Source organism: Epinephelus moara, chromosome 9, assembly GCF_006386435.1.
Source record: "Epinephelus moara isolate mb chromosome 9, YSFRI_EMoa_1.0, whole genome shotgun sequence".
NCBI classification, from domain to species: domain Eukaryota; kingdom Metazoa; phylum Chordata; class Actinopteri; order Perciformes; family Serranidae; genus Epinephelus; species Epinephelus moara.
In genome coordinates this window covers 22,946,956-22,972,864 of record NC_065514.1, presented here as the reverse complement: position 1 = coordinate 22,972,864, position 25,909 = coordinate 22,946,956, and the positions used below count along the sequence as shown (strand labels likewise).

Genomic DNA, 25,909 nt, shown 5'->3' with positions numbered 1-25,909 from the left:
TGTAGAACAGGATGCCTCAAGGTGACTGGAGAAATTTAACTCTAATTGGAAACTGGGTGGCGCTATAACAACAGAAAAATGCTTAAAAATGGCTAAAATGCGACCAATTGCTGTGGCTCCACCTGTGTTTTTTCTTCTTCTAATTTTTGGTATGACTAAGTCATGGTATGGTATGCTGTACTCAATGGGTATGGACTAGTAGGGTAAAATAATTCCCACTATACATTCAGACAGCACTACAAAATGGCTAACTCACTATATAATGGACTACATGGTGAGTAGTGAGTGATTTCGGACACGGTCAAAGAGTTCCATCTGCGTAACATTCATGGACCTGCAAAAATGTCCTTACTCGGAATGGCGCAGAATGATAACAAAGGAAGATGTGAGCTACTGCCACACATAGATTCTAATTCTGTAACGCTGGAGGATCTATCTTTTTTCCTCATCTCCTGTCAAATCATTTTAAATGTTGTTGCAGTGTAGACTTATTTTAAGTTTTTCATACATTAAAATATTTTCTAAGACTATTCAGTGTCACAACATAAAAAGTACATTTCCAAAGTTTAATTCCCTTTTATTATATTGTCCCTGCCTCTTGCTGTATTCTCACTCTCTTTTTTCCCATTCTAGCTCTTTTCCTTCTGTGATCACTTTCTTCCCCCTGTTATTTTTTCCCCTGTCCATCTTCTCATATTTTCAGTTTATGCTCCTTTACCCACGCGCTTTATCCCTCCTGGCTCTCTTATCTGCATCTCATTACCAACATCATCTCCTTTCTCTCTGCTTCAACACCCGTGGCGTCCATTGTCTACCCCTCTCTTCCTCACGCTTCTCCAGCTCTATCTCTTTCTCTCTCGGCCATTCTCCATTCATCCTTGGATCCCTTGTCTTCTCCGACACTGGATCCCTTGTCTTCTCAGACACTTTTGTCTTTTCCTTTGTTTCTGTCTAACCTCTTACTCTCTTCTCATGTACCTGTCACACTTCCAGAAGCAGTGCTGTCAAAGCTTTCCCAGAGAGCTAAAGTAGAGCGCTCCTATTGAAACAATGGCAAATTTAATAAATCACAGCGGGAATCAGAGCCGGTATGAACCCCTGTTTCCTTTTCATTGATCCCCTCTGCACTCATTTGCTCCCCAATCCGTGAAGGGGAGGAGAAAAAACAAGGGAAAAGAGATGCGACTTAAGTGTGTGCACGTGTAGTGCTCTTGCGTGGGTGTTGGCATGTGTTTGAGGTACAGGCAAAGAAAACACATGAGAAAGGGAGTAATAAAAGGAAATGTAATAAAAAAAAAACCCTGAAATCTGCGGGAATTTAATTTCTTGGGCTCTCGCTCTCTTTTCCTCCCGCAGATTTGCTCCAAATTAAAACAGCAGGGGTTTTTAGGGTCCAAAGATCTTCAGAAATCTTCCAATCTTTTCCCTTGTGGCTATATCTGCTGCTATGTGTACAAATGCTGTGGGGCTGACAGGCTTGATGAGATCAAACAGGAAAAGTCAATAACTGACTCCTAATTATAAAAATATTCATATCAAGAAGTGACATTAAATAGGCAGTATATTACAGCAATTGTTTCCAACTTTTGCCCTTTTATTTAATAACTCTTTATTGTTCTTCTTGGCTTAAAGTAGGTGTGGATGATATTAAACTGGATTTTTTTTGTGCATTTGGCTGAGGTAATTTTAAGGTCCAGTGTGTAGGTTTTATGGGGGTATATTTGCAGAAGTGGAATAGAATATAATAAGTAAGTTTTCTTTAATGTATAATCACCTGAAAATAAGAATTGTTGTGTTTTTGTTACCTTAAAATGACACATTTACATTTTTAAAGGGAGAGGGTCCTCGTCCATTGAGTCTACCATGTTGCATCACCACATTTCTACATTAGTCCAAGATGGACTAATCAAATACTGGCTCTAGATAGGGCAATTCCTGTTTTCCCATCAGCTGCCTTAGTTAGCAGCCCCTCAGTGACAAGCAACAGATTTTTATTTTGTTTTTTTTTAACTTGAAACTGCTTTATTTTGTGTTTTACTGGTTTAAATCATCAGGTCCATTTGTTTTGGAGAGTACAAGACCTCTGTTGACAATTAGGTTCCCGGTAAAACCCTCCTGAACATCTGAATCTGAAGTTATCAGTGAAACAAGGTGAGCACACATCAACCGGTGCTGGGCTAAGGCCGTCTACGACGAGCCAAAATCACATCAGAAAAACACTTATCTGCAATGTGAAACTGCTTTATTCAGTGTTTTTAGCAGTTTAAATCATCGGGTCTGTTTGTTTTGGAGAGCTAGAGACCTGAACACTAAAGGCATCATAATCATGAGTTCACTTTTGGCACATGAGAGAAGTTTCAGCTGGTTGCGATTTACAATCCAGACTGCTAGATGCCACTAAATCATACACACTGCTCCTTTAAGTGGCTAAAATATCTTTTGCTGCTAACCTCCATCCACAGCAGCACATTGCTCCCTGGTAGTACTCCCGTCTGCTTCTCCAAACACAGAGGGTGCTGACTGACATCTACTGTAGGTAACACCTCATACACCCCCACTTTAAATCAACAACCTTTAATATCAGCTTTAAAACAGTTATCAGAGAAAAAAGGTGCATACACATTAGCAGGCGCTGCATTAGCAGACCATCTGTGATGAGCCGAACAGCATCGGAGACACACTGATTTGTGATGTAAAACTGATTTGCAACCATTTTAATCACCTGGTCTGTTTGTTTTGGGGAGGGAGAGACCTCTGCAAATAATTCAGCTCCCGTTAAAGCACTTCCTGAACAATGAACATTGAAGGAATCCTAAGCGGGAGTTCAGTTCAGCTGGTTGCAATCTGCAATCGTTACTACTAGATGCCACTCAATCCTTAGCCTGGAAATCCAGACTCAAATCTATAAAGATTTTGAGTCTGGCCCTCACCGATACACCCTTCCTACCGAAGGGGCAGCACTAACTGAGGCATATTAAATGCTGCAGCACGCAATTGGATAGCACGATAGCCAATCAGAGCAAAAAAAAAAAAAGGTGACGTATTCATTGTTGTAAGCCCCATTCGTTTGCCGACCCATTCATTGCCCATTCTTCTGTTCCTCTCTCAAGGAAAAAGATAAGTGTAGTTGGCTTAGCGTTTCTTCCAAAGCTAAACTGAATGGACGCGGTCCTTCGGCAGCTGCCATCTTGGCTGTTTACTTTTAGACTCTTACGGCGCAGCACTGTCCTCATCATGTTACGCCCGCCCAGAGCCCGCCTCTGTCAGATAGACTGATCTGATTGGTCCAATGGCGATTCAACAGGCTCTGCTCGTCGGGGCCAGATCCCCATGCAGAGCAAATTTGAATTTGCTAGGGGCGGGGCATCTGGATTTCCAGGTTACTCAATCCTATGAATCCTACACACTGCTCCTTTAAGTGTAGAGGCAACATCTGCAACGTCTCGGTCAATACATTTTGCCCTAGAACAGGTAGTTTAGCATAAAGTGTGGCATGACACAGAAAGGATTCTATGTGTGTGGATTCGTGGCAATCTAATCCATCTTCCATCTGCATTGCGAGCCGTACTATCACCTGCCTCAGGGCACAGGGCATTGTTGAAGAGTCTGGAAATGTTGCCTTGTGCCTCTCTGACTTTCAGCAGAGAGAAAAAAATCTTCTTGAGCCTAAGAGAAATAAGGGTCAAGCACTATTTATGGAAAGAGAGTCATGGTCAAAGGTTTCAGTTTCTGACAGACAGTAATTCCCATAGGCTGTATCAGCGATTTGGTGGAAGCCAGCCTAGTCTTGTTCATTTGGCTTTTTGGAGTAGCTAGTCCTTCACTGTATTTTTTGCTGACAGAACAACTGTTGCCCTTCCTGGTGCTGAATATCATTTTCTGTGAAGGCACAGGCATCAGATACAGGCATCATTATATCAGCTTTCTGTTGTGATTTATTTTTAGAAACCTCTGTTTCTGCAAATCTGTGTTTTACCTGTGAATCTTCCTACAGAAAACATACATTTGTACAAATTATATTATTTTAGTATATTATTAAATCTTCTGTTGATTGTGAGTTTTTTCATGCCATCCACATTTAGCATTGCTGTTGTTATTGAGGTTGTAGCAGCATCTCTAGTAGAAGCAACAGTAGTGACAGGAAGTATTACTAACTAATCATCCTGATTTGATATTTACAACTAATGACTACTTTAGAAAATGAATTGCACCAGGGAAAAAGTCATAGCTAAATCAGGCATCTGTTATCTCCTAAGTTTACTATGGCACTTTAAGCATTATTATGCCACTCACATATTCTTGTCCTTGTTTGTCTGCTTTTTATCTTGTTGTTTTTTTCACCACTCAAACTAAAATGACTAATGTCAAATAATGTCACTAATGGAGTCGGAAAATTAAAGCCAATGTAGAAGTACCTGAAACCTGCATTTTTATTTATGGCCAGCGGGGGGCGACTTTAGTGGTTGCAAAAAGAAGTCCTATAGACTGGAATGAAAATTATAATATTTAAATTTTGCCTCAGTGAACAGCGGCACGGTGGTACAGTGGTTAGCATTGTCGCCTCATAGCAAGAAGGTTCCTGGTTCCTGGATTTGAACCCCCATGTGGAGTCTCCATGTTCTCCCTGTGTCAGTGTGGGTTTTCTCCGGGTACTCCGGCTTCCTCCCACAGTCCAACGACATGCAGGTTAATTGGTGACTAAATTGCCCTTAGATGTGAATGTGAGCGTGAATGGTTGTCTGTCTCTATGTGTCAGCCCTGTGATAGTCTGGCGACCTGTCCAGGGTGTACCCCACCCCCCGCATGACCCTGAACAGGATAAGCGGTTATGGAAAATGAATGAATGAACCTTAGTAAACATTTTCCCAATCAAAAGTTTCAAGACGTCTTCAATACAGCATGTAGGGCTGTTGCAATAACTGCGGTATTGCAATACTGAGCGTCTATTCTGTATTGAGCGCTTCATTTTTGCCATTTTTTCTGAATGCCTGGAATTAAAAGATATTCAACCTTGGGTAAAACTCTACACTTATCACTGTCACTTATTACCCAGCTATCCAATCACAATGGAGGAGGGGCTGTATAAGTAGCCTACCCCAACAACCAACAGTCACAGCACTGAACAACAACAATGGAGGAGAAAGTCTTACTGCAGACCACATAGACTGGCAGCTTTGTCCTCTCTCCCTTAGTGCTTTAGTATTCCCTTTGTCAAGTTCAAGTACTGTACCTTGTGCCGACATTTTTACTTTCACAGATTTTCTGTTTCAAAGCAACCAGACAACCAAAAACATCTCAGCTGAAAAATGCTGTGCCCCTTGTTGCGCCCCATTGACCTTCTGTGTTCTGTATTATACATTCAACTAGTATTTACTGTTTTGAAATTGTCATCTTTGTCATTTAAAAAGCAACAATATGCCCAATTATTGCCTGACAATAAAGCTTACTTATAAATCACTAAAATCAGAACAAATTAATTTGCAAAAACACACATATTGTGCTGTTGAGCCATCCTTAATCACTGCAGGGGAAATTCATTCAGCCAGCAGCCCAAACAGCTTGATGTCCACCCCTAAATAATGGTTCCAATGTAAAATAGATGGTAAAGCAGGGTATGCTTTAGGGCAGTGGTTCCCAACTGGTGGGTCGAGGTCCAAAAGTGGGTCGCAGGTGCGAATGTGCCAGGTTTGTATAAAGAAACAACTATATTTTGAAATATAGTGAATTTCCAGCAAACTAGCTCGACGACACGGCCAAATCTGGACCCCATAACCAGACCAGTTGGGAACCACTGCTTTAGGGTGTGGTTATCTTGTGACTGACAAGTCGCTACCAAAATGCCAAAATTGAGGCTTTAAATTGGTAGTCCACCAACCAGTGGATGTTGTCTGAATGGCTATGAAATGGCAATTCAGTGAAAAGCTGTGTCAGAATGCTATTTGGATTAGCCATTAAAGATTTATATATTTTGACTATTGAAAGTTGCCAATGATTTTGGTTTCTGCAAGCACTGAGAGGATTTGGTCAACACTGTTTGTGGTGCATGTGCACATATGTACAATAACCTATCCCCTTTATAGGGAAGATGTATAAAAATAAGTTATAGTTATTGAGTCTGGCAGTGAGTAACTTGTCAGTGCTAACCTTTTTTTGTGCTCACCTTAGTGGACCCACAATAAGAACTGTGAGTACATGTCCATCAAAAAGCAAATGGCTGCGTATCTTACTTGTCTGGGTCTGTATGAGTGCATTGCTCACCAGTAAGGTCCCAGGGGAAGCCAGAGAATGAGAGATGGAGAGAACAGAGGAGGAGGGAAAAGCAGATAGATTGTATTATGTTTGGACTGGACAGCAACATTCAGCAACATCCTGATTATTATTCAGATGTTCAATGTTCCGTAGTCTTTATGTTGGATGTGAAAGTGTAATGTAATTGTCTTTTTCGAGTATGTTTCCTTTGTCACTATTTACACTGAAACAACAGGTTTGACAGACATTTTCATATTCGGGTAAAATCCTTAAAAAAGATGAAAATGGGGATTGGAATCCACTTTATGTAAACTGCTGTGCATTCCACACAACTGAAAGCAATGTACTCCACAGACAGGAAGTCTAAAATAAAAGCAGGATGGGAGTTTACCAATGCATAAAGATTAACATACACAAAACCAAACGCATGCATGTACATACACACTTTAACAAAAGCCTGCATAAACAAGAACAAGTGTGTACTCCAACAAAAAAAAAAAGGAAAATTGTTTAGGATTATCTCCTCGTTGTGGGCACCATGAGACCACCAGGAATAAGTTGACTGAGGCAGCATGCCGTTGACATCCTCTGCTTATGAGACACTGTTAACACACGATAAGGGAGTAGCTTCAGATAAGGGAGATGAAAAGGAGAAAATAAAGGCACCAGAGCTTTAGCTGACATTGAACTCAAAATGAGAAGCCAGTGTGGACTTGGGGTCTGGGGAAAAACAAATGTCAGAATAAAATATCTTGGTAGCTGCTTCTGACAGATGTGAGAAATGGGGAATAACAGCAAAATAGCCAGAAACCTACCAGAGGAAAAATACTGCTAACTAGAATTACTGCCTCACGGTTGTATGCATACGCCAACAAGTAAAGTTGCACTTCCTTGTCTGCCCAGACTCATAATATATGTAGTGAAGACTTTAAGGGAATTTAATTAAATGTGTTAATTGTGGGAGTTTTTGTGAAATGTAAGTTATCACTATGTTGACATGAACAATTCCAGTGCATAATTTACACTGACAAACATGCCATCATCATTTAGGGACTATTTTCACACAAGAGCACAGAGGACTGATAAAGAGCTGCATCACGATGACAATCACCTGAAGCACAACATAAGCAAAACACAATATCAGGATAGAATACAAAGTTGAAGTCATGACAGTCGACAATACTTCAAATATGGATGTTGCTGCAAAGAAGCTGCAAATTCTAAAATGCGCTTTTCACTCATTTGAAAATCTATCAAATCAGCACAGTTTCAAGGTGGGCTACCGAGTGTCACCTATTCAGCATCTCACCAGATGTCTCATCTCTGACCCTGAGCTATGGAGTTAATGCAGAATATTATGATGTTACAGTGAAGTTGACCTTTGACATGTGTGTAAAATTTTGTCATATTTAGCAAATTAATTCTTGAGTTATGTGACCTTGTCCTTTGATCTTAAGTCCTAGAGTTCAAGTGGATGTTTGTCCTAGAAGTGATAAAATTCCTGCCAGGAGGTTCTGAGATATCGCGTTCACTACAATGGGATGGACATGGGATCACAGTGACCTTGACCTTTGACCACCAAAATCTAATCAGTTCATCCTTGAGTCCAAATGAATGTTTTTGCCAAATTTGAGGAAATTCAAGACATACTCTAGAAATCAGGTTCACAAGAATGGGACGGACAGACAGATGATGAAGACATATAGGTACAAAGGGACGACCCAAAAACGCAATGCCAGACCGTCGTGGTGAAGAGGGAGCTGAGCCAGAAGACGAAGCTTTCAGCTTACTGGTTCATCTACGTCCCAACACTCAGCTACTGTATGGTCATGAGCTCTGGGTAGTGACCGAAAGAATAAGATCATGGATACATGCAGCCAAAATGAGTTTCCTCAGAAGGGTGGCTGGGCTCAGCCTTAGAGATAGGGTAAAGAGATCAGACATCCAGAGGGAGCTCGGAGTAGGGCCGCTACTCCTTCACATTGAAAGGGTTCAGTTGAAGTGGTTCGGGCATCTGATCAGGATGCCTCCTGGGCGCCTCCCATTAGAGGTGTTCCAGGCACGTCCAACAGGTAGAAGGTCCCGGGGTAGACCCAGAACATGCAGGAGGGGTTAAATATCTCATCTGGCCTGGGAACTCCTTGGGGTCCCCCAGGAGGAGCTGGAAAGCATTGCTGGGAAAAGGGATGTCTGGGGTGCTTTGCTTGGCCTGCTGCACCTGGGACCCGGCTTTGGATAAGTGGATGAAAATGGATGGATGGATGGATGGATGGATGGATGGATGGAGGACCATAATGTTAATATGATGAAATGATTGCTCCATATTTGAATATTGACCAAAGAACATATATCAGTTTTGCAGAATTAGGTGCATTTTATGGTACAAATCATGATGCTTTAGTATTTTAAAGTGATGGAGATTCAAGGTTGTTGGTGTGTGTTAGTGAAGACAAAAAAGAAGACAAAAATAGGAACATAAACATCACCAAAGGAAAATGAAAACCTTTAGCAACAAATTACATTTGTTTCAGGGAGACTGTGGCTTTAGGCTCCTCTGCTTGGCCTATCGTCTCTTCCTTTCCTTGAAATGGATCAAAGAAAGGGAGATAAAGAGAGTTCCAGGAGCCTATGAAATATGTATGCAAGCAGTTAACCTCAAACATGCTGTCACACACTCTCCTCAGTCATGGCAGGTCAGTTCTTAAGTGCGACCCATTCTAGCCCTTCTTGTTTGTTTGCTCAGCTCCAAGTACCTGAATCAGCCTACCATAAGTCCACAGGGAATGGGGCTCCCCTAACCATTTTCAAGTACCTTAGTTATCTGTTCCCTTCAAAGTGTTACCCCAGTGTATTGACACCACAGGTGAAAGCTCTTTGAATTTAAAACAAACAAATAAAAATTGAATGCAGTGGTCAGCTGAATATGTGTAGGCTGACTGTGTAGAAGCCTACACCCTTATTCACTGTTTAACACACATTCTGCTGTGCCAAATAGAGCAGAATACTACACACTACACTGATGCACATGAAGATGGGAAGCCTTTTTTTCTGTTACAAGAGAAAGGTTTCCTGGCTACTAATGTAAAAGCCTTGACTTATTCTCCTTCTTACAGTGTACCATATAGTTGATGCTTAGCATCACACACAATGGACCAAAAACATACGTGATTGTCAACAAACATATGTATCTCCTGGGATTGAAAAAAAAAATAGCTGGATACTATTAACACAACAATATATTTTCTTTCAATTTCACAAATGTGCCTCAAGTGCTAGGACTTACTGTGGGTATGTTACACAAACTAAATGTAACATTTCTGTCAAACTTATACAGGTAACATCTCCATCACTGGAGTAATACATAACAGTCCTTTATAAATATTTAACTTACTGTGTACATTTATTCAAAATGTTTCCATTCCATTGTCTTCTTTGTTTGTACTGTTTAGCGTTTAGTGCGCAGAGCTACACTTACATTATGCTTAAAGTGTATTATTAATAACAAGTAATAACCAATGAAAAATGAGTTGCCTTGTTTGCATCGCTGCACACTTTCCCGTGTCCTCATGTGGGACCTACAGTGGTTTACAAAACTGACTTGGGCTTGGTTGGTTTAAAGAAAACAGTCAGGATGGGAAATCCTTTGCAAGTTGGTGCCAGGAAATGTAGAGAACTCGTGTTTCAGTCTTTGTGTCATGCGTTCAAAAGCATTCCTTCAGAACAAGGCAGATCGCACTCACAGCCAAGGGTTGGTGTACATGCACTTCAGCTTACAGCAACATAGCCGGAAGCAACTGCTACAGTAGCTGCTTTGGCATCAAAGCCAGTATGCGACCTGGGAAAGAAAATGTTTATTTTTTATTTCAGTCAAAATATTTTTGGTATCTTTTATTGTCCTTGTACTATTAATGTGAAACACAATGCAGTCTTCCTGCCCAACAGGAATGCCTTCTACTTAGGCAGGGTGAAAGACAAAGGAAAAAGAGTTAACTGAGTCAGACATTATACTGGTGCTCACTATTACATTGATCTGGACGAATGACAACATAGAAGATAGAATTATATTTTGCTGTATCATTGCACTAGCTATAGTCCATTAGTTAGTTTAGCCTTAGGTTTTAAAAAATGGTATCTTTGCAGTGTGCGATACAATAAAGGCTGCTGGATGGTAAATAAATCAGTCATCAGCAATAACAGTAGTTGGTAGCAGTGGTATCTTAAGTTGAGCAACATGTGAATGAAGGCTGGGGTGGTGAATGATTGCTGTCCAGCAGCTTCTGGCCCCGATCACACAGAAAGTGTTTTGCAGGTTGCAAAACACAGGGGACAAAGCACTGCCTTTTTTTTTTTTTTTTAAATTTAATGCTACTAGCAAAAAAAAGGTGCTTGCTGCACCTTGTTGTTGCCAGGCAACCACCCCATCACCTCCTTACCCTAACCTTCCTGTGAAATCAATCTGCCATTTACTTATTTATTTATTTTAAATTTAATTTATTTCACAGTAATTAGTAGCTGGTTACTAAAATGGACAGGCAGAGGGTACTTTCTGTAGCTCTGGTTGAGGGTGAAAGGCTGTCAGCAAATAGTTTGTTGGACACAGGGAAACCATGTGTGTGGGTACCTGACATCCTAAAAAAGAGGGTGGATCACAGGGAGTACCACCAGTTGGTCCAGGAGCTTCGCCTTGATGATGGCCGTTTCAAGTACTGCACGTATATGCCTCCACAGCTGTTGTTTTCTATTGAAATTATGGTAACTCCGTTCAGGTGCGGCCTGGGGTTGAAATTCAGCCTGGGAGCTTGGTTTGGAGAGGCCTTTTTCCCGATCACACGACGGACACAAGGGGAACCATAATTTTAACACAAATACTTTATTTGCAGTATAAAACAATCTAATGATATTAACCCTATGGGCCCTAGTCCTTTTTTGGGGTATTTTTACTGCCTTTACTTTTAAGCTCATATCACAGTCATTATAAAGGCTACATACACATGCTATATCTTGTTTTTGTTTTTGTTTTTTTGTTTTTTTTAGGACAATCTGGGCTATCCAGATTTGCCATCATTACATGTCCTTCCAAGTGCCTGTATTTTATATTATTTTTTTTATTTTTTTTATCAATGAAAAAAACAAATCTGTGTTACTAAATTCTTACATTTTTACATGTATCTCACCATAGCAAGTTGACCATATATGAAGAGGGGAGACTCTCTGGAATCTGGCAATATAAGAACCGTGATGCTGGGACATTCTGTCACTTCACAGCTGTCCAAAACATGTGGGTCCCCCTCAATGTATACGGTGACTACGGCCCTGTCAGCATGCATTAGGCTGCAGTTGTCTGGGTGCGCAAAGGTGAAGTGGCTGGTCTTGTCATACAAAGTTTGATGGAGTGTCAACTGGACAATATGGAGATATTTGCATCTTGAAAGCCAGACTACAAATGTGGATAGACAGGGAGAAACACACGCAAGCCTAAGACGTGGTAAGATACGATATTCCTCACTATATGAAGAGACTTACAACAAAATCTGTATAATGGATTGTAAAGAAATTCGTCAAGTTTTTATGTTGTAGACAATTAATCTGTATTTATAGCATGATGGAATGACAGCACAATGATGTGTGTGGTCCTGCGCTTTCATGTGATATGCGTGACATTTCTGTGCGAGCCTGCATTCGCGAGTAATCCATCCAAGAGTAATGTGTGTGCAAAGCTGTGAAAGCTCTGTTATTCATGATTTTAGTGTAACTTTGTCGTTGTTTTTCACTGTGAAAACTGTGGTCTTGTCAGAAAGCTGCGGTTCCGCTGTTTCACGTGATATGCGTGGCTTCTCGCTATGACGCACGGTCGCGGAGAAAATCCATAGAGAAGAACAGGTGTGAATTTGGACGCGCTATGCGTCTGCTAATTTACCACGCTCCTCTTTCTTTTTTTTCTTTTTTTTTAAACAGGAAAACAACAGTTTAATGGCTGAGCCAATCACATTTCAATAGAAACAAGGATCAGCTCAAATTGGGAGGGGCCGCTCGTATCTCCCCTTAATATGCCAAATATTAGATTGACCCAGTCTGGCGTTCCACTCTGTGCAACCTGCGGCTGCGAGGGCAGGCTGCTGCGATCAACTGCAGCTGCGTTTTATGGGGTAAATAAACGTTCTGACCACCGGCTGGTTCGGCCTGGAACAGACCGGCCGTTCGGGAATACTCCCAAACCTCCCTATGGCCAGCCCACCCCTGACTTCGGTTTATAAAGTCGTAAAGCTCTGGGTATACAGCAACCACAACCACCAGTTTTACTCCATTGTTTACCAACTGTAAATTTGTTGTCGTGACCACCACAGAAGGCTCGCCTCTCAAATCATCCGACTGGACCATGGGAAAAAAGTGGCAATGACATAGGGTGAAACACGAGGCGTGTAGCAACACAAAAACAGCAAGCAAAAAGCTTCATTCTCATTAAAAACAATAACAAAAGCTGCTAAAAAGCTTTCTGTGTGATCAGGGCCAAAAGTGAATTTGAAACCAATGGCCACTTAGCACCAGTTATGTGAGGGATGTATTGACAGCAGTGGAAGTAAGGCAAATGCACAAAAAGCCCTCCAAAACAAAGTGAATTACTATCTTATTTTCATCAAGCAACATTATGTTATGTACATTATTAAACGCAGAGATCTTGGAATCTATAGTCTTCATTTAAAAGATATTGGCAAACTCTGCAACAGCAGGGAATTCAAACTGGAAAACTTTACAATGGTAGTGTGATTATACAATTCAGATAAGGAGATGGCATCAGGTTCTGTGTGAACGCATATCTCAGCTACTAACTTTTAGATGTTTATTTTTATGTCTAAACTCACTCTTCGACCTTGTACCTAAAAATCTGCAATATATATAGCCATCTCATGTGAACCAACATGTATGGTCATGCTCTTAACACTCTAATTTGCAGCCTTTATCCTCCTAAGCCACTACTGCACTAGAGTACATTTCTGACTATAGTTCTTTTCACACAGTTGATGCACGCTTGCTCAATAAACCATTGGTTCAACTGCTTGAGTGTGCTTGACTCTCATTTAGCATTTTGGCTGCCTTCTGGGCATCTCGGATCAATTTGTATAGTGATAACACAGAGATTCAGAAATGTAACACACTGTTATAATGGAAATATCTCCACAAAGTACACATCCAGCCCTCTGGCTGTAGAGAAGTCTTGACAAAAAAAAAATCAAACATTGTTCATCTTCCTGACTCCCTCCTCAATCATGAATGAATAGGTGTTTTGATGTAAGACCTCTGGCCATTGGCAGGGTTCCTAGTCAACAACCCATGTAGAGCCGATACAGCATTGTATCTGAATAGATAACTACATTAACAAGGATTGAACAAAGAGCTTGTATATGATGTGAGTGTGCTGCATAAATGTGATTAGTATTATAGCTCTGCTGTTATTTTCCTAACATTTGAGGATGAATGGATACAACCCAGTTGCAATCCCAAGAACAAATGTTGGCATTGTACATTTCTGCAAACCACAGATATGTTGCATTTGCTGAATATTCTATTTCAGTTTTACAAAATATACAAAGCACAGTCACAAATTGACAGTACACAAACACCAATTTTACATAACGGACACTTCAAAAATAAATTAACGGCCATTATTATAATACTAGTGTGGTGAAAATATAGAGAATATGCAGACAGTCATTGAATCATGTGGGATGGTAGATTCTCCATACAGTTAATAAAAGGTTGCCATAGTTTATAGAAAGAGTGTATCTTATTCTTTCGTGAGTAAGTTATTTTCTTGAAAGGTACATACATTTTTTGGCAATAGCCAATAGGATTTCTGTAAGCTTGATGGAATAGCTATGTCTGATATTAGAATGTATATGTTACATTGGCATTATATTATGTAGCACATATGTTGAAACATTACATTTCAACAACGCTGTGGTGAACATGTGTTTAGGTTTAGGCACCAGACCAATGGGATATGGTCAAAAAAGCTCATGAACTGGCTTGAAATACATAGCTTTGGTGGTAAAATACCTGCTGGAAATACAACAATGTCTTGATTAATGTCTTGATTAAAGAACAACAGCTTCTAGTGGCACTATTCAGGCTGGAAATGCAGTGATGTCTCATTAAGAAACAACTGCTTTTCGTGGCCTTATGCTGGCTGGAAACGCCACAGTGTGTCAGTTACAAAACAATTGCTTCTAGTGTCACAAACCCAGCTGGAAATGCAGTGATGTCTCATTAAGGAACAACTGCTTTTAATGGCACTATGCAGGCTGGAAATGCAGCAATCTTTTGGTAAAATGCTGCTGCTGTTTGTGGCATTATCCCGGCTGGAAACGCAGCAATAAGTTGGTTAAGTGCTGCTGCTTTTGTGGGACCAGCCTGGCTGGAAACACAGCAATGTTTTGGTAAAATGATGTTGTTGTTTTTGGCACTATCCCGGCTGGAAATACAGCAATGTTTTGCTTAAGTGCTACTGTTTTTTGTGACACTGTCCCAACTGGAAATGCAGTAATATTTCATTAAAAAAACAGCTGCTTTTCATGCCACTATCCCAGCTGGAAATGCAACAATCTTTTACTAAAAAGCTGCTGTTTTTTGTGGCTCTGTTCTAAAAAGGTAATTGCTCAAAAAATGACTGGTTTTGTTGTTTGTTGGTGTTGAACAGTGGTCTGCAGTTTGGCATGTGTCTCGCATAGGTGTCACAGCATCCACCTCCCGATTGCAAAGTACCTCTAGATGACAAAGTCAGCTCATATCTAATGTCATTTCAAAATCATACATATGAAATGTGCAAATGTGACGTATCCATGGCTTGCAGAAATGAACAATACCAACATCTTCTTCGAGGCTGATTGATAGCTTACCTAACTAAAACCCAAACAGCAGAGCCGAAACATATCGTAGCCAGTGCTCTTTGACGATTTACCCTGTAATTATAAGTGCGTCAAGTGTCATGGACAGGTTAGACGCAAAGAAAGCATGAAGGGAAAGCTAGATGGTTTTAAAGCCATGATAGACTTGCCTTTGTCTGGGGATATAATGGTTAAAGAAAAGAGATCTGGATTTGCCCTTTTGATAAAGCTATATTCAAAGACCAAACACCTTAAAGGTCTTCTATTGATCTTGAAAACTTTAAGCCAACATCTGTTGCCTAAATGAGGTCATGGTCACTTTGCATCATCTCTTGCACCTGGTTACAGGCCTTATTACCACAGACATGCCAACAGCAGTTCCCTGCTCGACAAAATTATAGAGTGAGATAACCCCAAATAAATCAGAACAAATATGTATCATTGCTAGGATAATATTTGTTCTGAAGCACACTGCTGACACCTCTGTATATTGTTAGCTTTCCATTTATAATATCAGAAACAATGTGAATACTCCTGCCTCCTCACTTTCACCCTCGCCCTCTTCATCTTCCTCTGCTCTCGCACGCTTATTGGCATGCACGATGAGCATCCACTGGGAGCAACACATCACCATTATTCATGGAAAGAGTACACCTCAGAGCCAGACTGACAGATCAAAAGATGTTGATGATAGGTGGGGGTAGTGGTGGTTGGGGTGATAAATGGCCCCATCTTTTGGAGATGGCTGTACTCTAAGTTTGGGGACAGAGCTGTTTTTCGCAGTTTTTTGAGTGGTTGTTTGTTTTAGGCTATAGTCGTCTATCCATACACCTTCAGTACATGCTACTCGCAGATATGATAGCCCACATGCACTTTAAATAGATTGTTACTCATTGCATAAATTGACTAACTTCACAAGCCATGTATAACACAGCAGTTCCTGTCAACAGACGCTATGGATGGATACGTGGTTAAATATCATGATCTATTTTACATATCCACATGTTTTGACTTGTGTGTGTTGGTGTGTGTGTGTAAGGGGTAGATTATGTACTCTAAATGTGTCTTCTTGGTGGCATAAATCCATCAGCCAGAACATATAGACATATAGAGAGGCCACAGGAATTTCCTGTGCTCTCTTTTTTGTCAATTTCTACTTTAAGAAAACTACCCCCTCTCTTCCCACAGCCAGTTGTTTTGCAGTCATTCATCAGGAAGAGTGAGACTGAACCATCAGGGGAAGCGTTGGCAGGATCCCTGTAGAGATGAGGCAATATTGAATTGATGGAATCATTTAAAGGCCTGAAAAAATAGAATAGAAGAAATAGCACTGTGCTGCCTTTTTTTTTTACAGTGTAAATGGGACAGCCTCAGTGACTCATGATGCATATCATACTCTAATCTCTTATCTTTCCAAAAAAATAAAGCAGGCTATTTTTAGGTGTTTGACTTTATGCACCCATGTGTGTATTTATTTTACTATATCTTGTGTGTCTGTCACTATTTGCAAAATGATTTTCACTTTAAAGCCTTATGACAAGCCTGCCATTTTCACTTTGGATCTCTTTTTCGTAGCCATTGACCCAAACACGGAGTCAGTAGAGGATTTGATGCAGAGGTTCCAGGACAGCTTCCGTGTTCCCAACACGCCAACGGACATGTCTCACTACCAGCATGTCATGCACAGCTCGTCGACGGGCCGCCGGAGGGTCCCCAGCCACACCAGAGGTAGGACAAAAAGTCATTTTAGAAGTTTACAGTCTTGTTGGAAGAATGTCACAAAACTTAATAAGATGATTTGTAGGATTTGCACGTTTTCTTTAATTTTACTATGCATACTGGACGATGTTTGCTGACTTCTGGTGCTTCTGTGGTACTAATTTCATGGCTTTGGGGCGACAATATTTGCCCATGAAGTACCTTTTTAAGTAGATGCATACATTCATGGGCCGGTGTATAATATGAAATAAGCATGAGGCCACATGTTCGAGCTGTTCCCACTCCACCTTATGAGATGTATAAATTTATGTGCATTTTCTTTCTACCCTCTTTCCAACATGTTGCAGCCATTAACCCAAACTAAAAATCACTTTCTGAGTTGCATCTTATAAAAATCAGACTTTACATCACTGCCATATATTTTTGAAAGAATAGCACTGTAAATTGTTCACACATTAGGTGGTCCAGTTGGCAATTGGTTTTCCTTCATTGTGGTGCATTCATGTCAGATAATCCACATCTATGGGCAGTTTAGATCTTCCATTTTGCTTGACGTGTATGAGTTTCTAATGAGGGTGCAAATGCATGCATCTGAATGTAAGACCCCTAGGTGACTGTTTTAACCACTGAGGCATCATGCTGCCTTGGAGAACTGCCAAACTGCTTTGAGGATAATGTCACAGTTCAGTCCACAATTAATTTCCCTCAAGTAAATGTGAATTAACATTTTGTATCCCATTTGATATCTGTGAAATGTATTAATATGTAGATTTTTTTCTTTTCTTTTACATCATGAAACTGATGTAGACAGCAGATATATGGTGCATGAGTAATAAAGACTTCAGTCAGAGTCAGATATGTAATTTGTAAGTGAGCATGTATCCATTTACATATTCCTCAGGGGTCCACATACCCCTGTATCTAACCTTTTGTATAGGCTTGCATTTATCTGCCTAGCTTGAGTTCATAAAATAGTCCAAGCATTGCCGAAATCAGAAATATGTTCAAGACAATAATTTGATTTATTTCAAATGGACAGATTACTTTTTGTCACAGCACATTTGAAAAGGGGGACTCTGTACACTTCTGACCTTTTGTTTATATCTTTTACGGTAATTGCTATCAACGTACTCTGTTGGCTTTCTGATTCATTAAAGATCAACTGGGAGCACAGTTTCGCACTTGTGAAAAATCCGATCTGTGCAATTTCGAGATGTGACACATTGGTGACACCAGCCACGGCCTAAAGCAATAAATTCAGCTCATTACCAAGAACATTCCCAATCATTTTAATCAGACATGCAGTCTGTGTCATTGGTCATACCGTTATGACCAGTGAGACGTTAACATTGAAAATGAGACATTAAGCATGATGGGTTCACCTACCCTTGGCAGAATAACTTACTGCCCTCTTGATCACTGTCATCTACAGTAGATGCAGAATACAACACCAAGCAATTTTGCATATTTTCCATGCTTACTTATGTGGGGATTATTAATCTCTCCAGTCACATAGCCAGTGGTGGAGAGAGTTTATATTCTTGGTTATTTAGAGCATTTCATCTTAGGAAAAAAAAACAAAAAACATGAAAAGGTATCTTGTGTCCATCCTCTGAGCAGATGATGCCTCTAAAATTAAATGCACGCAGGTCAAGCTCCTCAAAAGTCTGTGAAGGGCGCTGCTGAGAGACGTCCTCTTTGAGGTCAATGGAAAAAGAGTTTACTTTGCTGGCTTATAATTAGGGGTGAAAATGTGTCCTTAAGTGCAAAAGCGTAGGCCTGTACTACAAACATGATAATGGGAGAAGCACTTAAAGTGAGGAGGAAACTCTATTAGTTGGAGTGAGGTTAAAGGGGAATGTTAATTGGTCGGACCCAGGAGGTTAGTGCTGGATAAATGGAATGAATGCATTGCCAAATTCTTTCAGAAGTACACCAGGCAAAAGCAACGAGGTAACAGATGGTTTTCGTTTGGTAGACCTTCTTTTATGCTGTGCAATATTTATGTTTCTCTTGCATTTTCTCTCAGCTCCTGTGTACAGGCCAATATTACAGACAGTACGGCCCGGTAACGCTTGATATGACAGGGATCCATGCCATGCAGATCTAACCAAGCGACTCAGACAGGTGGAGTGGAAGACATCATCTGTGTTGTTTATGAGAAGTGACAAGAAGTGCTTGGGCTGAGCGACTGGAATTGATGTCAGTGTCAAGACATGACATGACATGACATGAAATACAGATGGTCACAATGACAACAGGAAGGTCTCCAAGTTTTAAATATTTTTCAAAAACGCAAACCGCTTAAGTTTCCAGTGTGTATGTTTTCGAAGCATCTATTGGTAGAGATGGTATATATTTATATATGGTATATATCAAGAAGTGTTGTGGTTTTGTTACCTCAAGCCCAGTTCAGACCACATATTTGCGACGAGACGAGTTGAAATGGGCAACTACTTGCAATGCCCCGTTCTGCAATGTTCTAAAAATCTGCCAGTTCACACCAATGCAGCCAGATGAGACTGAGAGTGTCATCTCTGTGTAACAGCTCTCCGTATTTTCGTTCTGATTTCCAGCTTTTCGGGCTTAATTTGTGGCTGAATATAATTTGTAGCTTCTTAAAATATGAATGAGGATAGTGATAGTAAGATACTCGCTATGGTTGTATTTGTAGTAGTGATGAAACAGTGAAATCATAAAACAAGCATCAGATGGACTGTATTCATAAGTAAACCACAATAATATAAGTAAGCAGCGCCAATTAATCAGTCAATGAGAATGTGTGTGTGTGTGTGGGAGCGGGGTATAAGCATATACAGAGAGCAGCAGCCACCCACTGTCCTATACCAGCACACCTTGAGGATGGAAACAGAGGGCTCAGCAGGGATGTAGCACCTACCGCATTTTGACTTGACCAGCGCATTTCACCACAAGCCGACTGGCTGTAGAAACAGGTGATGTGCTCTGTGTTCTAAAACCAGCCACCGGTGATTTGACCAGCTGAGTTGCAGGTGACACCATCAGCCGGCTTGAGTCGAACTCAGACGGCCAGTTCACACCGCTGCAACTTTTCTCTGCAGTGCTCTAAGATGGTTTCCTCTTGTCGCGAAACTTTGATTTGAACTGGGCTTTAGATTGAGCCATTTATATCTACATGAGAAATGGGTTCTCTTCTACAGAGTGTGCCACGTTGTTTTACAGTAGCCCAGAATGGACAAACCAACTCTTGATAGGGCAATTTGCGTTTTTGCCTTGGTCACTCCTACATGCTTGGCAAATGGGTAAAGTTTCAGTTTAGCAGCCTCATTGCGAGATGCCACGAACTCCTACAAACTACATCTTTAAGTAAGTGATATTACTTGGAAATGGTCAATGTCAAATTTTCCCTACTTGGAAATAAATGTGTGTCTTTCAAATGACTTAGTCAAGAAATGAGCACCTTCAAATAATCTTTCCAACCATGCTCTGCTTGAAGGGGCTTGGATACAGTAAAGCACACACCTCTCAGTTATGACAGACCAAACCTGGCCCCCGCTTTCTAAAAGCATCTTAAGGCCTGAGAGGATTTTAGTCCCATTTTAAATCTATGGGCTAGGATCATAATATCTTCAAGATACCTTTGGGAAATTGACCCTGTGCCCCATGTCGAAGGAGAAGACACGTGTGTCCCAGAAATCCACTATTGAGAACACAGGCAGTGGGCTAGACTGCACAAGAGGAAAGCTGTTGCCCAAGACATCTGACTTAGAGGAATAACCGTAGATACTGTAACGATGTGATGCATGGGGTGTCTACATCCAGCAGCACACACAATCCATTTTAAAAAATGCGCTTTTTTTTTTTTCTTCCTTGAGGCCTTAGAGATGTGGGAGAAAGCATGCCACTAATGGCCAATCATTGAGCCTGAGGGCTGTCTGGGTTGGAGATTTTCCCCAAATCTGCGTAGGAGTGGAAACAAGAGCAATAAGAGAAGCACATCACACTAGTGGCTGGTTGTCAAGAAAAAAAAAACTGCCAATGGTTTACTAACCAAATTGCCTTTGTTAACTCGAATCACATTACAGGGGAAACATGTCTGAATATCTGCTCAGCTGTAAAACTACAGTAGCATTTGTGTCTGCTCAGCTAAACCCCGCAGCTGTTCATCTACTCTTCTCCTGATGTCCACAAGCCTGCATGTTGAAATTGTGCTTTGTGGCATTCCTTACTTCCCTGTCAGCATGTATTGCCCTACTTTCTTGTAAAGCACCTTCTTATACCTGGACTCTCACAAAATGTTGGCTCATGCACAGGTTGTCTAGTTACAGTCACTACCTTCACATGCCAATTTTTCCCATCTTGGCAGCCACTCTCAGGATCTTATTTGGAAGATATTTCACAAAGCAAGATCAGGAAGATAGCCAGATTCAAAATTGCTATCAACATGCATAATTTATCAGATATATTGAACACATTGATAGCAATCCTACGTTTTTATAAAGAGGTTGTAATCGTACCTGGCCTGCAATCCCGTAGTGCATCCCATGACACCTGACCAGTTGTCAGTTACCCACTTAGCATGTGTCTTGGGCAGATAGGATGCCTTCATGATGATCAAAAAAGCCAAGGCAAAGCCAAAGTCAAGCCAAGTGCTGCCAGGAGGATTGGAAACAAATTGCAATTTCATTGCTCAAACCACCTTTGGAGGTGGTTATCAACATGGGATGCATTCCAGCCAGATGCTGAAATGTAAATGCATCCAGTTTTCCAAACCCTGTATGTAGTCTTCACTCATATCAATCTGACCTACATCAGTAGGCAGTGGGTGGAAGTAGCTGCTTCCACTTGCCCCTGTTATAAGACACTTGAGAGGCAAAGTCCCTCCCCTTCTGGTGATCCCTATAGGGCGTTATTTCGGGAAAAAAATATGTACAGTAGTTAATGCTGAGGAACAAGTACTTTTTTTTTATCCCATTTGAATTGAATTTGAATTGTGCCATTATTAAACATATGTTTGTCAATTTGAAAGATAACGTCACAGTCCATCTTAGATTTGTGCTAGAACCATTTGGCTCTGTGTGATACCGCGCTGCACATCTCTCATCTTGCACAATATACACTTAACCAACACCGGCTAGCTAACTAGGTAACTTAGCTATATTTGGCGCGCAAATGTAACATTATCTAACCTGATGTGTTTTATCCACCAACTCCTGGTCTTAATTTCAGCTGGGATGCAAAAGAAGGATCAAGACCTGTTGCTCATATGAGTCCACCGGGTCCTACTCCGAAGTCTTCAAATACTGGCACTTGGTCAGTGACCTCTGGCATCAGACACCGACGAAAAAAGCGGTCCTTTTACATTGGCATGATACATGGGTGGTTGGCATTATTCTGTAACGGAGCTTGGCAGCATCAGGGTGGATGGATCCAACAACCACTGACTTTCACCCGGGAGTCCTGTGTTCGCTTCTAGTACGAGTGTAAAGCCAAAAGCTGTTCTTTTTTTCCTAAACCCAACCTCCTGCACATGTTGGCTAAACGTAACCACATGTGATTGTTGTAGAAGGAAAAACATTTGTGGTCAGTTTGTGGTGTCGAACCGACTTAGTGCATTCACTTTGAAAGAGACTGTATGGAAACTTTAAATTTCCTGTGAAAAACGTGTATTTTGAAAGAAGACAATGCATGTAACAGGCTAAAGTTATCATGGCGCCCCAGAACATCAACAACCAATGCACCCAGGGTACCTTGCACTTCATATCTCGGTGTGAAAAGTCCATGACCCAACGTTGACGAATGTTTTGCATGAGTACATCCTGGTACGATACACAGGCATTGTAGCTATGATGTCACATACGTGACCTGTGTAGTCTAGGACAACAGTACCAGAGGGATGACACTTCCATTGACTCCTCTGGTATGCTTAAATTAAGCCTCACGCGCCCTCTAGTGGGGCATGAGGGCATTACCTTTCTGACCAGAAAACTCATTCACTTACAGTATGTCTGACGCGCACTTGCTTGTAAGTTGATGAAAACGGCCTTGTTTTTACTTTTAGGTGTCTTGGTCATATTAAGTCATGCTTATAATTTGTTTATTTCAAACTGTAGAGAGTAACATTATGGTAGACAACTTTTGTCTTTTTACCTGTAAACGTGTCACCGATGCTCCTATTACAGTAGATTATGGTAGATTATGCTTTTAGATTTGCTTGAATTCCTGGTCGGCAGCAATGCAGCAATACTGAAGTTCATTCAGTTCTTGGTCGGATATGCAACGCGCTATCCTGCCACTAGATGGCACGTGACCAACTTTCCGCTTGACCAATGTGTGTCGCTACTCTGGTATTGTAGGGTCCTAGTGTAGTCTAATTAATTTTTTTTTAGTCTTGACAATTTTGAAGACAAACTGCAACTTTCTTGACTTGCAAAATTATCTTTTGAATCATCAAAGGTCATATGTGTAATTCATAGCACAATTTTAAACAGGATCAAGAAACAAGTCTCTCACCATTAACAACTGTACATATTTTTTCCCAAAATTACGTGCAAATGTAGTCCACCAGGAGGGGAGGGACGCTGCCTTTCCATCTAGTGAGCAAAATGTGTCTAATTTATACTCCATTCATGTAAGTCATCCATATGTTTGTGTTGTTACAAAGCTAACTAACAGGTTGTTTTGCATGTTATCCAGAGACAGAAGGCAACTTAACACTGCTGCTGTTTTCTTCTCCCTTCCACTTTTTTTGGTGATCTTGAAACAGCTTGAAGGGCCACCTTCTTACCTGAGGTTCGTACCAGATTTACATTTAGCATCTGGAAATTCAAGACAGTTTATTTTCTGCCTCGTGAAGATGCAAGCATGTGGCTAAAGAAAATGTAACAAACAGTGTATACATTGTCATCTGAATTTCGTCTGAATATGAGGCACATGAAGTGATTTGTGGAGCCACTATGTTTTCACTGACCTGTCCAATCAATGATCTCTTTCTTGCCCGAAAGAGGATGGTGAATTCTGCTATCAGAGTGCATAAGTCGGCAATTTTCTCATGCAGTGAAGTTTGGAGAGTGGTTGGCTTTCATCTTTTGTTCTTTGTGGAGTATTCTATTACACAGGGTACACTGAAAAGCCCTTTCTTTTTATACTCAACCACCCCCTGGATATGCCTTTTTCCAGGTCTGTGAAAACTGGTTCTAATGATGTGGGACTGGCATGCTGTGAGCTACTGTTGGTTGCTCCCTCTTCCCTCTGAAGTTTGATCAGATTTTTTTTACGTGTCTGGTTCCTTGCTCGGTGCTTTGATTTGACCTGTAACTCTGGCTTTATTGCCCCTGATGACTTGTACATGGCATTTTAGGTGCTGGGAGTGGCGGTTTGTGATTCTCTCAAGATGTATTTTAATCTCTCCTTAGGCCCTTGGTTAGCATCAGGAAAAGACCAATACCAGTCAGGGACTTGGCTGTTGCTCTCCTCGCACACTATGCTTGGTGCAGAGCGTCGGTCATTAATGTCGGTCAAGTGCACAGAGTTCTTCATGCTCAATGCACTGTACACAGCAAAAAGTGTTGTGGGTGTTAACAGGCTGTTTGCGTGTGTGATGCTGTCAAGCCACGGTCAAGACTAGAGTCTGCAATGGAAAAATATTTGTGCACATCGTTGGGTATTGAGACACTAATTTATTGTTTGTTGATGCTTCATATATAAACATGCACTGACCTTTTTTTGGCAAATAAGAACTGCTCTCCCATCAAACATGGATAAAAATATGCATTCAATAATATTCAGTGACAAGCCTGTATAGAGCCCCTGTAGAAGGTGATACCTGTGCACGTAAAACTATGTCATAATGTAGATGTCATTGCTCGAGTGAAGCTCCCTTTCCAGAAAAAATCTTTGAAGTCACAACACATTGTGGTTTTATCAAATATTAAGATTTGTCTTTAAAAGATTACTCCCTTATTTGCATGCACCTCTGTGCATGCTATTCCCCGCTGTGGTGTTAATGTATTTCCGTGTGCTGGCTAGAAGCTGTGGAAGTTTTTTGATGTGTCACAACGAATACTTTGGCTCATTACGATGAGGATAACCTTATGGTTATTATCTAGCTTTTCTCCTGTTTAATTGATGCTTTGAAGTAGCACATGAAAGTAGTTCGGTGCTGTCTTGTTTGTGTGCGCGCGTGTGCGTGCCTGTGTTTCACAGTGCTTGAATTCATTCTGTGCTCAGCTCCACTTTCAGCAGTCCTCAATCTTCGCTGCAGACAAAACACAGTGATTACAGCTGTGGGTCTGCAGCCCCAGGGCTTCTCTACAAGAGGCTATAGCTGATCTACTGCCAAGTCCGAGCAGTGCGCGACTCGGTTTTTGTATGTGTTTGGTGTGTGAGAGACCTCGAGAGAAAGAGACAGAAACAAAACCCAAAGAGAGATCACATAAATGTCTGTCCATCCATCTGAGCAAGTTTCTTTTCTCTGGTTAATCCTCTGTTCATATTTTGACTAATAATTTAGTACTTATCAGTTACATTACTTACTGCATAATGTAAAAGCCTCATTAGATCCATTTTTACAGAATTTAACTGCAAAAATCCCTGCATGAACCAATTTTCACCAAGATTTTTTTTTATGTCTCCTGCTTCCAACACTTTTGTTGTTTTTTTGCAAGAAGATGCTGATCACCAGCAAACCAGGTTTTCCAGCTTTTGTGATGGAGATTTAAGCTTATTATTTGTGTTATTATTATTATATTTTTTGTATCATTATATATTACTCGTCCATACCCATTGGTAGCTTTGTCACCTTCTACCTATGCCAATCCTCAATGCCTATGTGCAGTTTCACATAGATTGACCACGTCAGTTAGTAGAAAAACGTGGGACAGACAGAATGACTGACTGACAGAATGACATACTGACAGTTTCCGTGATATTTTATTACCAAAAATTAGAAAAAAACAACAACATTCGGCCACAGGGGGAGCCACAGCGATCGGTCGCATTTTAGCCATTTTTAAGCATCTTTCTGTTGTTACAGCGCCACCCAGTTGCCAATTAGAGTTACATTTCTCCAGTCACCTTGA

The 25,909-nt window shown here is 40.8% G+C and overlaps 1 protein-coding gene across 1 annotated transcript in view; it reads left to right on the top strand.

The window, feature by feature from the left end:
* Window positions 1-25,909, top strand: part of LOC126395591 (astrotactin-2-like) — a 434,195-nt gene that overhangs the window by 136,217 nt on the left and 272,069 nt on the right. The window contains exon 4 of the mRNA XM_050053178.1: window positions 16,707-16,859. Coding sequence (XP_049909135.1) covers window positions 16,707-16,859 — 153 coding nt within the window. The remainder of the gene's footprint in view (window positions 1-16,706; window positions 16,860-25,909) is intronic.